A 13057-nucleotide genomic window follows, 5' to 3' on the forward strand; every position below is an offset into this window, starting at 1 on the left:
TAATTGCGTAAGAAATAGTAGTAATATTATAGTAAATTCAGAAGTTGAATTGTCGGGAGTCTTTATTTTGGCTGTAGAACCAAGTGGGGTCTATTTTACAATTAGTGTGTGGGTTTAGTGTATATAAAATATTACCTAGGGGGAAAATCGACTCAGTCAAACACTTCGAGGGGACAAAGTTGAATTTACTCATAATTTGAAAATGATATATACGGAGCATGTACATCTGTAAATCACGACGCCATTTTTATATACTGCTTAAGCTGCGATTTGTAAGGCGTGCGATCCCAAAAATAATCCAGATTAGAAACGTTGATCCAGACGCGCCCACGAAGTACTCGCCTGTCCTCAATCTTCAACTTTAACAATAAAGTGATCTCCACAAGACCACGTGGCTCTCTATATAAGCGAGTGGCAAACACAGCAGAAACCAGCGAATTGTTCATTTCTTATCCGAGAATACCTCTCACTCTATTACACTCCATTTTTTGCTTAGCTTAATTTATCAAGAACACCTATATATTTGCGCTAAATTGCGCCGAGGGGTACACTGCGCACCCCAATCTCCATCTTCTCCCTCTCTACCTCACATCACAGTAGTCTTTGTCTCTCTGGCTTTCACTTTCACTTACTCGTAGGCTTTAAACTTCTATAATAATAACCCAAACATTTTCAAAAAACACACTTACACTAACACTAACACTTCTCCCCCCATAACCACAACTACTTAAGCTCAAAACCTAGGGTTTTCAATTTTCATTCCACTCGTCTCGTGTTAATAAAGTTCACATTAATCATTAAACACGAATGTATATAATTGTGAATTGTTGAAATGGATCCACCTATTATTAATGAGGCATCATTTTCGGCGGCCAACCCGAGTTCTTACAGCTTAGCTGAGATTTGGCCGTTTTCCACCGCGGCAAATGGTGGCGGCAACGGCGACCTAGGTGGAGGAGGCCTGGGTCTCAGAATGAGCAGCTTTACGGGTTTATTAGAGGCGGCTGCTAACTCGGTTAACGAATCTACTGTGACGGAGCAAAGCGGAAGAAGCGGCGGCGGCGGCAGCACTGCTGCTGTCAGGAAGAGGGATATGAATTCAGAGGATGACTCTTCTAAGCTTGTTTCTACTAGTGATGCTAATGATTTGGTAATTATAATTATAACTAACTTTCTAATTGCTCTTTTTTAGTTTAAGTACAAGACTAAGCGGGATGCGGACGGATTACTGTTGATTTGACATTGAAATTTGTCTTAATTATTATTTTCCTGCCTAATGTCTTACATTTTTGGAAGAATAAATAGTATTTCTCATTGAGTTAAGTCACTTTTACATGTCAATTTCGTAATTTGTTCTCTCAGTTCTCTTCTTGTGCAATTCTTCGGAATTGGCGATGAATTATTAAGTTATTGATGCTTGTCAAACCGAACATATACTAAGCAATTCCTTGAGCTGTAAGTTGATGATGTATGTGCCAATTGTCTAGTTTGCTTGGTGAACCATTTCATTCGGATCAAGTTAGACCCGACTTCTAAGTCTTCAGCTGATGAAAATTCTCTTCTGCTTCACAATTTAGAGGTTTCATAATTTTTTCAAATATTTTGCTAGTTGAGAATCAGCTCCTGGATTTACCATATACCTTTAAATCAAATTCTTATCTTGATATGGTTTCCAGACTTAATGAAGCTACGTATTGATTTTTCTTATTAATTCAAATTATGTTCGCAGCAGGATGGTTCAGTCGCCAAACGCCAGAAAGCATCAGAATCTAAAGAAGAAAATGGCGGCTCAAAGGTAGAAGCAGAATCCAGTTCCCGGACGGTTAACAAGGGCACTGAACAAAGTAGTAAACCTGAGCCACCTAAGGATTACATCCATGTAAGGGCAAGAAGAGGTCAAGCTACTGACAGCCACAGCCTAGCAGAGAGGGTATCACATTCTCTGAACTTTCACTTTAATTGTCTGATGACTTCTTCATAATGGCTGAGCAGACTCTTTATTTATCAGGCGAGGAGAGAAAAAATAAGTGAGAGGATGAAAATTCTGCAAGATTTGGTTCCTGGATGTAATAAGGTTAGTAACTTTTTTTGAAATTATTTCTAATCTAATCTCTACAGCGAGCATGTGGGCTCCCCGTTAGAAATAGTGGTGGCTATTATAAAAAAATGGTGATATTCTTACCATATCTACTAAAGGGAACCTACATCAGTATCTTCTGTGCTTGTAAGGTTGAATGCATTTCATGTATAATTAGCATTTTTCACGTGACTTAGTAACTCTTTTACAGGTTATTGGAAAAGCTCTTGTTCTTGATGAAATAATAAATTATATCCAGTCACTACAGCGTCAAGTGGAGGTAGTTCCTCATCTTCGTAGTAGTTGTCCTTTTGGGTCTTATGAACTCATCCATAACCTCATCTTTTTTCTCTCAATTGAACTTTCCAGTTCTTGTCCGTAGTAGTTGTCCTTTTGGGTCTTATGAACTCATCCATAACCTCATCTTTTTTCTCTCAATTGAACTTTCCAGTTCTTGTCCATGAAGCTTGAAGCAGTCAATTCAAGGATGAGCCACCCTATAGAAACCTTCCCTTCAAAGGATGTAAGTATTTGGTGTTCTTTTTCCTTATCACAGGTAGCTGGTAGATGGATTCAGGCTTATGTTGATCTAAGACTAAAACACTATAGCTGTTCTATCTGTTAAGCCTTCCAAATATTTGGAGTCAATAATCTACAGGTGGATAATAACTTGCTGAAGGTTATTTTATCTGATCTTTTGTTTACTTCAGATATTGTAGATTTGTTAAAGTAAATGCCAGAACTGGTAGATATCTTTCACTGCCCATTTTCTATATCACATTTGTTCATGGCTGCACTTGAAATCTCTTTCACCCAAAGACTCTGGACCTAGAAGTTTAAGTAGTATTAGGCACCATGAGAAATTATGTGATGGTCAAGTAAAGTTATTGAATTAGTTGATTTTGATATCTTCCTCAAGCATCCTATGAATGCTTGAACTCTTGCAACCACATTTCTCGAAAGAAATGCATTCATGAAAACATTGAAAACTTGTGCTCTCTTTTGATTTGAACCTTTTGGATGAAACTGATTTGCCACTAGACTGACTCTACGTTAGTTCTTTTGAGGTAGTGTCAACAGGAAATCACCTACATTAGTGTCTGGAGCGTTGCTATGTGCCAAATTGCAGTTCTGGGAAAGCTTTCCACATATTTTTTGTTCAGATAGCAGCTGAGACTTTTCCCTAGATAGGGCACGGCTTGTTTCTAGACTCCTGATACCTTTGCCATATCTTTTAATATTGTTTTACTCTAGGCATTAATTGTAAGAATCCAGCATAGAGCAGCAAGGGAAATTTTTATAAGGTTAACTTAGTTTAAGTTACTATCGAGCTTTGGAGTATAGACTGGAACCATCTCCAATATGCTTCAAGGAATTTGGTATCACAACTCATCAGATAGACTGTCGTGTAGAAGCACAAAAAGAGCTTTTTGTGACCACTTTTCTTTTGCTTTCTTGCACGCGTTATTTTTATTTCTTATCGTTTTCGGGTGGGGCAGGTTTGGTCTGGAAGTTTATCACCATTATACAATTCTTTTGCTACCCAATCCCATCTTCATAGTGATGATGTTTAAGGGGAAGTTTTGAAAGTGAAGTTTAAGCTTTTCGTAGCATTGCTAAATCTGCACTTTACCATGTGAAATTAAATGACGTGACATTTGGACAGATGTAGACCTTTTCTGATAAGCTTCCATGCTTTTGTTATCTGGTGCCACAATAAAGTCTGTGACGTACTTGCTACTTCTTTTGCCCCACTTTCCAGCTTTCACTTTCCCAGTCCTTTGTTCTCTCAATGTATTGTTTTCTTGTATGACTTGGCCTTGTTGGTCCTTGAGAATTGTGTGGATATAGACTACAAGGAATTTGTTTCTCTACCACAATCTGCGGTGCTCGTGTGAGCACCAAGCTGAGTTCTCTTTGCCAACTGAACTGCTACTACTGTTTTCATTCATGATCATCGCTAGACACTAATGATCTTTTTCAGTAGTTTCAATGTCAAGTTAGCCCCTAAAATATTCATATTCATTGCAACACAATCTAGTGCTTGATTCTTTTCGTGTTTCTATATGAATCATTTTTTGTGAAAAGCTTCTCATCACTTTCTTGATTTCTGGGCCCTCTACTTCTCTTGCAGCTTGCACCGTCAGCATTTGATGCCACTGGAATGATTTTTGGCGCACAAGCACCGAGAGAATATGCTCAAGGAGCACAATCCGAGTGGCTCCATATGCAGGTTGGTAGCAGCTTTGACAGAGCAACATGACAGATGCCCTAATGAATTTGAATATAACCATTCAGGAATACTAGTCTTCCACTTCATCATGATGTTTGTGAGGGAACCTTGGCATTGGATCCTACAACTGTCCAGCAGCTGTTCCACTATAGAAGAAGCATTCTTAAATTTGTAATCATAATCACCCTCATTTCCAGTAGAATTGTCTGTTTTATCTTGTATGATCAAGGTCGTCTAACTCAGTGTACTTGTACTATGTTGTATTTGTATAAGAAATAGACTACGCAGACTTTCTTCCTGTACTAGGCACAAATGCCTTCCCATTCGGAATGCTCTGAACATGCACGGTCTCTCAGAATATATTCTTGCTCAAAGAACATATAACAAAATATATAAGACAGCCAAATATAAAGGATACTTATGAAAAATGGCCTGAAATTGAGTTTCCATTTCCGCATTAGTCTGGAAGCCGGTAACTGGTGAAATTTGTAAAGATTGCGCAATAAAACCCATAAGGAAAAGCAGAGGTTTGTGAGGCAGCAGAATAGGATGCTTCTGTTGTTCGAGAGTTTCTTTTTTAGTTGTGGGCCTGGAGCAGCCAAACTACCTAGTTAGAGACCTAAAACTCGGTGGGTTTATACTTTACTAGGAAGCATAGACCTAAGTCTATTCTGAAGATTCTGATAATTTTTTCGTTTGTTCTTTTTTATTTTTCAATCTTTACTATAGGCTCTAGGTAATGTGCAGGTGTTTAGGCATTTGCATCCGAACTTTACCGTACTTATTCAATGCCATCAACTGGGTTAGATATGGGAACGGAAGTCCCCTATCCTCTTTGACTGCATAGCTTATTACATCACCAGTAGCTTTTAGCTGATCGAGTGATGCAACTCAACACATATCCACATCACGGCCCGACCGTTGGATAGTGTGGTAAATCTGTCGAAAGCCACATCAGCTTGGTTGGCTATATTTAAAAGAACAACAACAATAAATTCAGTGTAGTCCGGGTACGGGGAGGGTAATGTGTATGCAGATCTTACCCCTACCTTGTGAAGGTAGACGTGGTTGGCTATATTTGTGTTACAATAATGTATTCTTTGCAGAATAGACTCAAAATCACTCAATTGCATGTTAAGTAGCACTATAGCAGTTGCTTTTATTTCTAAATCTTCCCTCGGATTTGTAACAGTAAGGATATAAATAGAGAAGCAGAACCAGAGCTCGGTAGACAATACATGAACATGTAGCTCTGCCGGTTCTTTTGAATTCCCTAAGAAGAGATGATTTTTTCTTTTACTTCCTTAAATCATAATTAACAAGAACAGAATCTCAGCTGACCTCCACCTTTTGGAGGTTTCATTAGCTTAAATGCATATCTTGTTATTGCTTAACTATACTGAAACCAAAACTAGCAAACTAGTACTAAATTGTATGAGAAGTGATAGCGAACAACACACTGTAAACGTCAATGATATGGTGAAAAACAGCATGACTCTTATTTGTACGAGTAACTGCAAAGAAATCATTTGAGTACCCATATGTACACTTCCGTACGAAGAAGTAAAAATTCTTGTTGCTTTCTGCATTATTGATGATTACACATTACATACCTGGAGATCTATGAAGCAGATGAAAGGTTGGACAAATACACAGCTAACACTTGAGAGCAAAAGTTTATATTTTACGCTTTTCTTTTCCATTCTGTTATTCAACTGTTATAGCTTTTACTCCTGAGACAATGGAATTTTAAGCACCAAATTTGGTCTTGATGCCATCAATGACACTTGCTTCAACTTGGAAGGTCTTAGTCAACACATCATTAGGAATGGGAGGCGTCGAAGCAAATAGTGTAGTTGGAAGGACGATTGCGCCTGGCAAATGACTGTTAAAAGCTGTGAAGGTCAATGCCTTTCCCTTACCAACATTCATTTGGAAATGCACTAGTCCTCGGGGTACCACAAACATCTGCCCTGCTGTCAAAACTTTGGAATAGAACTTGTTGTCCGTTGTTACGAACCCAACAAAGAGTTTCCCCTTGATGACAACCCCGGATTCAGTTGCACGAGGGTGTGAATGGGGCGGATTCATCCCTCCCGGGGCATAGTCAACTCGATTCATTGAGAGACCTAACGTGTTCAACCCCGGGAAAGCAAGAACATTTCCTGGGGTCACGCTGAATCCAAATACATTGTCTGTGTTTCCCTCTTTGCTTAGACCATCAAAGAAGAAGTCATCCGAAGTAACTTGAAAAGCAGGCTTGCAAGGAAAACCGTTAAGAGATGTTGATGTGCTGTTTAGAATTCCAACGCAGAAATCCTGCAATGGATCAGGATCAGCTGAGTGAGAAGGAAACGGTAAGACTACCAGAATTATCAACAAGAATAATGTCACACGAGTAAGAAACTCCGACTGAGATTTCATGGTAGCCATTGGATAGTGTTTATAGACTGAAATTGATTCAAAGAATAGTGTAGCACTTTACAAATAATAAATAGCACAGGATTTCAAGGCCTATTTATTAGTGAAGCCAGCCTTGGTTATCTCTACCAAGAAAGCAACCTGTTAAAATCAAATCATATATACATAAGAAAGGAAATTTAGTTGAGGTTAGTTGGCGCTTAGACGATAGATGAATGCAACGTTTCAACTTCTGTAAGGAGATGAAATAGTCAATCGAATTTGCTGGTAAAATTTACTTGGGGATTACGACCTCTGTGAATTATTGTATCATTTTTCAAAGCAATGAATTGTTCAACTCCTTTTTAATCAGGTGGTTCATCCTAGCCCTTCTATGGTATAACAAGCCAATGAGTTGAATCAGTCCTAAATTCCTAAACTAGGGCAGCCCGATGCATTAAACTCCCGCTCGGGTCCGGGGAAGGGCCGGACCACAAGGGTCTACTAAATCATGTTTTGAACTAAATGCAATGCTCAGAGGCAGCCACACTTGTTTATCTTTTAAAACTGTCAGGATAGAGCCAAGAGCTTCTGGAAGCTGCGCGACATTAGAACAACAGAGAAGCTCTAATATCTTTCAACTGGAATACTGAACTATTGCTAGGAAAAATGATCAAATTGGAGGAAAACGGAGTAGGTAAACCTACCCATGCCCAATATTTTTGTTAAATTGGCATATGACATAATCAACAAAAATTACAAATAGTGGAAAAAGTCGTTTATTTGCCTGACATTGAGATCCCGAGGAAGAATTCAATCTAATGCTTCTTGATGATAGGCTATAATTGCATATTTTAGTCGCTTATTACACTCGAATTTACTGCACTTTAATTGAGTTTGCGCTTTAATCGCTAATGTTTTGCACTAATTTTGTGTTTTATGCCTTGTAGGTGTTGNGGATTCTGCTTCTACCTTTGAGCCGCCATTTTCTTCTTTAGATTCTGATGCTTTCTGGCGTTTGGCGACTGAACCATCCTGCTGCGAACATAATTTGAATTAATAAGAAAAATCAATACGTAGCTTCATTAAGTCTGGAAACCATATCAAGATAAGAATTTGATTTAAAGGTATATGGTAAATCCAGGAGCTGATTCTCAACTAGCAAAATATTTGAAAAAATTATGAAACCTCTAAATTGTGAAGCAGAAGAGAATTTTCATCAGCTGAAGACTTAGAAGTCGGGTCTAACTTGATCCGAATGAAATGGTTCACCAAGCAAACTAGACAATTGGCACATACATCATCAACTTACAGCTCAAGGAATTGCTTAGTATATGTTCGGTTTGACAAGCATCAATAACTTAATAATTCATCGCCAATTCCGAAGAATTGCACAAGAAGAGAACTGAGAGAACAAATTACGAAATTGACATGTAAAAGTGACTTAACTCAATGAGAAATACTATTTATTCTTCCAAAAATGTAAGACATTAGGCAGGAAAATAATAATTAAGACAAATTTCAATGTCAAATCAACAGTAATCCGTCCGCATCCCGCTTAGTCTTGTACTTAAACTAAAAAAGAGCAATTAGAAAGTTAGTTATAATTATAATTACCAAATCATTAGCATCACTAGTAGAAACAAGCTTAGAAGAGTCATCCTCTGAATTCATATCCCTCTTCCTGACAGCAGCAGTGCTGCCGCCGCCGCCGCTTCTTCCGCTTTGCTCCGTCACAGTAGATTCGTTAACCGAGTTAGCAGCCGCCTCTAATAAACCCGTAAAGCTGCTCATTCTGAGACCCAGGCCTCCTCCACCTAGGTCGCCGTTGCCGCCACCATTTGCCGCGGTGGAAAACGGCCAAATCTCAGCTAAGCTGTAAGAACTCGGGTTGGCCGCCGAAAATGATGCCTCATTAATAATAGGTGGATCCATTTCAACAATTCACAATTATATACATTCGTGTTTAATGATTAATGTGAACTTTATTAACACGAGACGAGTGGAATGAAAATTGAAAACCCTAGGTTTTGAGCTTAAGTAGTTGTGGTTATGGGGGGAGAAGTGTTAGTGTTAGTGTAAGTGTGTTTTTTGAAAATGTTTGGGTTATTATTATAGAAGTTTAAAGCCTACGAGTAAGTGAAAGTGAAAGCCAGAGAGACAAAGACTACTGTGATGTGAGGTAGAGAGGGAGAAGATGGAGATTGGGGTGCGCAGTGTACCCCTCGGCGCAATTTAGCGCAAATATATAGGTGTTCTTGATAAATTAAGCTAAGCAAAAAATGGAGTGTAATAGAGTGAGAGGTATTCTCGGATAAGAAATGAACAATTCGCTGGTTTCTGCTGTGTTTGCCACTCGCTTATATAGAGAGCCACGTGGTCTTGTGGAGATCACTTTATTGTTAAAGTTGAAGATTGAGGACAGGCGAGTACTTCGTGGGCGCGTCTGGATCAACGTTTCTAATCTGGATTATTTTTGGGATCGCACGCCTTACAAATCGCAGCTTAAGCAGTATATAAAAATGGCGTCGTGATTTACAGATGTACATGCTCCGTATATATCATTTTCAAATTATGAGTAAATTCAACTTTGTCCCCTCGAAGTGTTTGACTGAGTCGATTTTCCCCCTAGGTAATATTTTATATACACTAAACCCACACACTAATTGTAAAATAGACCCCACTTGGTTCTACAGCCAAAATAAAGACTCCCGACAATTCAACTTCTGAATTTACTATAATATTACTACTATTTCTTACGCAATTAATTAATTGCATCAAGGCTAGATTCACCAATAATTAGTTAGAAAGAAGGAGAAAGGAGACACAATTATTTAAACTTCGGTCAGATTCTTTAATGTCCTCTCAAAGAACTTGCTGCTTTGATTTTTTACTCCAAATATGAAAAAGAAAAATAACAGAAAATATACACAAAATTCTATTTTATTCAAGTTTAGAGCTTAATTTACCTCACTTAATTCTATGTTCACCGTATATCTAAGTTTCTTACCAATACGGAGTAGAGCTGTAAAAACGGGCCAGTCCAGCTCAAGTCTCGTGGACTTTCAAATTGGTGGACTAGGACGGGCTGGCCCGCAATATGAATGAGCCTTACACAAAACACATATTATCAATTATAACATAAATATAAAAAGTCTAAGATATTACTTTCCTTTATTCTCTAAGTTCATCAATTAACTCTAAACAAGTAACAAGACTTTTCTAATGATCAAATATTCTTTTATGTACAATTTCTCTATCTGGGTCGATATTTGCTAGTTTTGGACAAAATTTTTGTCAACAAACATTTTCAGTTTTGTATTTTTGAGTACTTTAATTAAGAATATTAGAGTCTATGGCTCTATGCACTAGTTAGTATTCAAACCGAATAAACCGAAGTTACCGAACCGAATAAACCGAAACCGAAAGGAGAAAAACCGAACCATACCGAATTTAATTAGGTACGGTATTGGTATAGGATTTTAAGAAACCGAATACCGAAAATACCGAACCGAAATGTCTAAATACCGTACCATACCGACCGACGAACACNAACCAGCACCTAATAAGTTGACCCAACACTGACTTGATTGAACTCAAAACCTACTTGAACTCAAACCAGGACTACTTCTGAACTTCAGCTACCAGAAATTGAGCTAAGAAATGCAAATCAACCACTAAAACTTGAAATTAACCTAAGAAATTGAACAAAACAGTATTTTCGGATTTTTCTGTAATTTCTGTTATTTTTGGCTTTTGAATTTTGAAACTTCTGATTTCAGATCTGGAAAAAAAACTGAAAGAATACTTTGGGGGGAACTTTTGGGCTCTTCCCTTGTTAGTCAAGGCACTAGAGGCTGCCTTTTATATGCAAAGATGAGGGCAGCTCCCAATTTTCTATTTTCCTCTTAGTCCCTATTTTATTTTCAGCTTAGTCCCCTCTTTACTGACTTGTTTCTCAAGTTAACCCACTAAAATTACTGAAGTTACACTAAAGTCCTACTTTGGAAGGTCCTAGGAGATTCTAGTCTCAACTACCATGTGCTATCCAATCTTAAATGTCTAAACTACCCTTGAATTCAACCTAAGATCACTAACACTAGTTGAACTATCAGCTAGCTACTCGACTATGGTAAATCAATCAATGCCAAACCCAATTATCAAAACAGATTTGAAACAAAATCAAACTAACATCACAAAACAAAATTAACCAAATATCAGAACCAAAATCAGAGACAGAAACTCATGGAATCAGGAATAATCAAAGGCACAATCCAACTTATTGTATCATGAATTAAGGCTAACCTAATACGAACTAAAACGAACACTAAGAACAGGGTCGACTTATGGATTAAAATCAGCATAAACCCTAAGCAAATTAATCATGAACAAAATAGCATAACAGTCACGCAGAAGAAAAACAGTCAAAGAAAATAACCTTACTGATTTTAGGAATTCTGGCTATCCACTGACGTTCGAATCTTTCAGGATTTTTGACACGCAACATCTCTAATCATGTGTTTTCGCGAGAATACACCTGGTTAAGGATGGTGCGGTCCAAAATCACAAAGATTTTGGATTAGGGTTCTGCCGGGATCGGATTTGAGATTCGTGACATTCTGGACAGATTCGAGGGTCGGGGCTTGGGGGGTTTGAAAGAGGAGGTGAAGGCGGTTAGGTGGTGTAAATTTGGGGTGGTTTGGACGGGGTTGCATCGTGGCCGGAAAATTTAGATTCGATATTTGAGACGTTTGGCCGGGATTCGAGACAAGTGGCTATGGGGGTTGGGTAGAGGAGGTCAAGGCGGTCCCATGGTGTTAATTTGGGACCGTTTGGCGTAACCGGCGACTTGGCCGGAAAACTTTAACGGGATATTCGACGAACTCCGGCGAGATTCGAGGGAAATCAAGGGCAGGAACGGGAAGAGGACGAGCAGGAGAGGCCGGGGTGTTATTTTGGGGTTGATCGGAGCAATGCCGCCGGCGGCGGCGATTTCCGGCCGGCGGCGCTGGGGTGGAGAATGGCGGAGGAAGGCGGTGGGGTGACGGCGTTACACCGACGAGTATAGGGCATCTGAGAGATGGGGTGAGAGAGGGGTGGTGAGGGGGGTAGGGGGGTGCGTTTGGACACATATATATGAATTGACCCTAGCTTCCTGGCCGTTAGATCATAAAACCTCGACGGCCAGGATTGACTAGGACCAAAACGACGTCGTTTGGCTGGGTAGGGGAGCGGACCGGGTTGGGACGGGTATGGACTGGCCTGGATTGGGGTATTTCGTTTGGGCTGACCTATTTTGGCCCAAATTTGGTCTCCAATTAAGACCATTTTTTAATACCCCTTTTCCTTTTATTTCTTTTATCTATTTTTGTATTTATTTACTTTTCTGATTTTATAAAATGCTAAAATAAAACCAAAATAAATTGACTCTAACAATTATATTTCCTAATTAATTCCTAAAGGGAAATGCAAACTATACCAAAAATGCAAAATGGACCCCCTTTTTTGTTATTTTCTTAACATTTTGTTCTAAAATCAATTAATGCTAATATATGAAATTAAATCTTAAATGCAAAAATGCATATTTTGTATTTTCATATGCACAAACAAAAATGCAACAATTACCAAAAAATGCCACAAAATTCACAAAAATTTATAAAATACTAGAGAAATTGTTTTGTTTGAAATTTGGGAATTATTGCTTAGGGCAAAAATCACGTGCTCACAGCTGCCCCTCTTTGCCCGGAAACATGAAGAGTTTTCGTGCAAAGACAAGTGAGCAGAAATGAACGATTTTGGCCCGTTTGCATATTCCGTGTGAAGCATTTTTTGAAAAAACTTGACCGCACCCTGCTTCAGAGGTTGCCTACATATCCTGGGCTAAACAGGAATCAGGTCAGTGTAGTTCGGGAAGGTTTGGTAGCTGGGACTACCAAAAGCTGTGACTTTCTGCTGTTGCTGTTGCCACTGCTTGCTGACCTCCTTATTACACCGTGTCAAAAATAAAAAGAAGCTAGCCTAAGCTATGAGTTACAAAAGGTCCTATTTATGACTTCAAACTTGCTCTTTTGTTGCCTTGAACTTGTGTTCTTCCGATGGAATTCTTGTTGTTGCCTTGCATTATGATCGGAGAAGTTTCGCCATTCTTCCGAGTGATGCTTGACTGCTGAAATTTGACATGCCTCTATTCTCCAGGCGGGCTCCTGATTGTTGACGCTTGACAAGTGTTCCCTTGTTCTCCAGGCGGGCGCCTGATTGCTGAAATTTGAAGAGTATTCCCTTGTTCTTCGAGGTGGCGCTGATTGATGAAATTGAAGTGCTATCCGTGTCTCGCGTGGCGCGTGATT

The 13057-nt window shown here is 38.9% G+C and overlaps 3 protein-coding genes across 4 annotated transcripts; 1 reads left to right on the forward strand and 2 right to left on the reverse strand.

The window, feature by feature from the left end:
- Positions 438-4612, forward strand: LOC109223705 (transcription factor bHLH79-like). 2 transcript variants are annotated; one of them, XM_019388105.1, is made up of 6 exons: positions 438-1150; positions 1733-1930; positions 2009-2074; positions 2289-2357; positions 2529-2600; positions 4212-4612. In XM_019388105.1, the coding sequence occupies exons 1-6, from the start codon at positions 833-835 to the stop codon at positions 4338-4340; spliced, it is 852 nt and encodes a 283-aa protein (XP_019243650.1). In that variant the 5' UTR covers positions 438-832; the 3' UTR covers positions 4341-4612. The 2 variants fall into 2 exon arrangements, with proteins under 2 accessions (XP_019243650.1, XP_019243649.1); XM_019388104.1 differs by having other exon boundaries at positions 446-1150; positions 1730-1930.
- On the reverse strand, positions 5756-6863 carry LOC109224640 (germin-like protein subfamily T member 2). The gene has a single exon (XM_019389178.1). It carries the CDS (start codon positions 6741-6743, stop codon positions 6060-6062), a length of 684 nt encoding a protein of 227 aa, XP_019244723.1. The 5' UTR covers positions 6744-6863; the 3' UTR covers positions 5756-6059.
- On the reverse strand, positions 7281-9151 carry LOC109224344 (transcription factor bHLH79-like). The gene is made up of 3 exons (XM_019388929.1): positions 8328-9151; positions 7654-7745; positions 7281-7308 (listed from the first exon to the last, which is right to left on the reverse strand). The coding sequence occupies exons 1-3, from the start codon at positions 8643-8645 to the stop codon at positions 7281-7283; spliced, it is 438 nt and encodes a 145-aa protein (XP_019244474.1). The 5' UTR covers positions 8646-9151.

Source organism: Nicotiana attenuata, chromosome 3, assembly GCF_001879085.1.
Source record: "Nicotiana attenuata strain UT chromosome 3, NIATTr2, whole genome shotgun sequence".
In the NCBI taxonomy this organism is placed as follows: Eukaryota; Viridiplantae; Streptophyta; class Magnoliopsida; order Solanales; family Solanaceae; genus Nicotiana; species Nicotiana attenuata.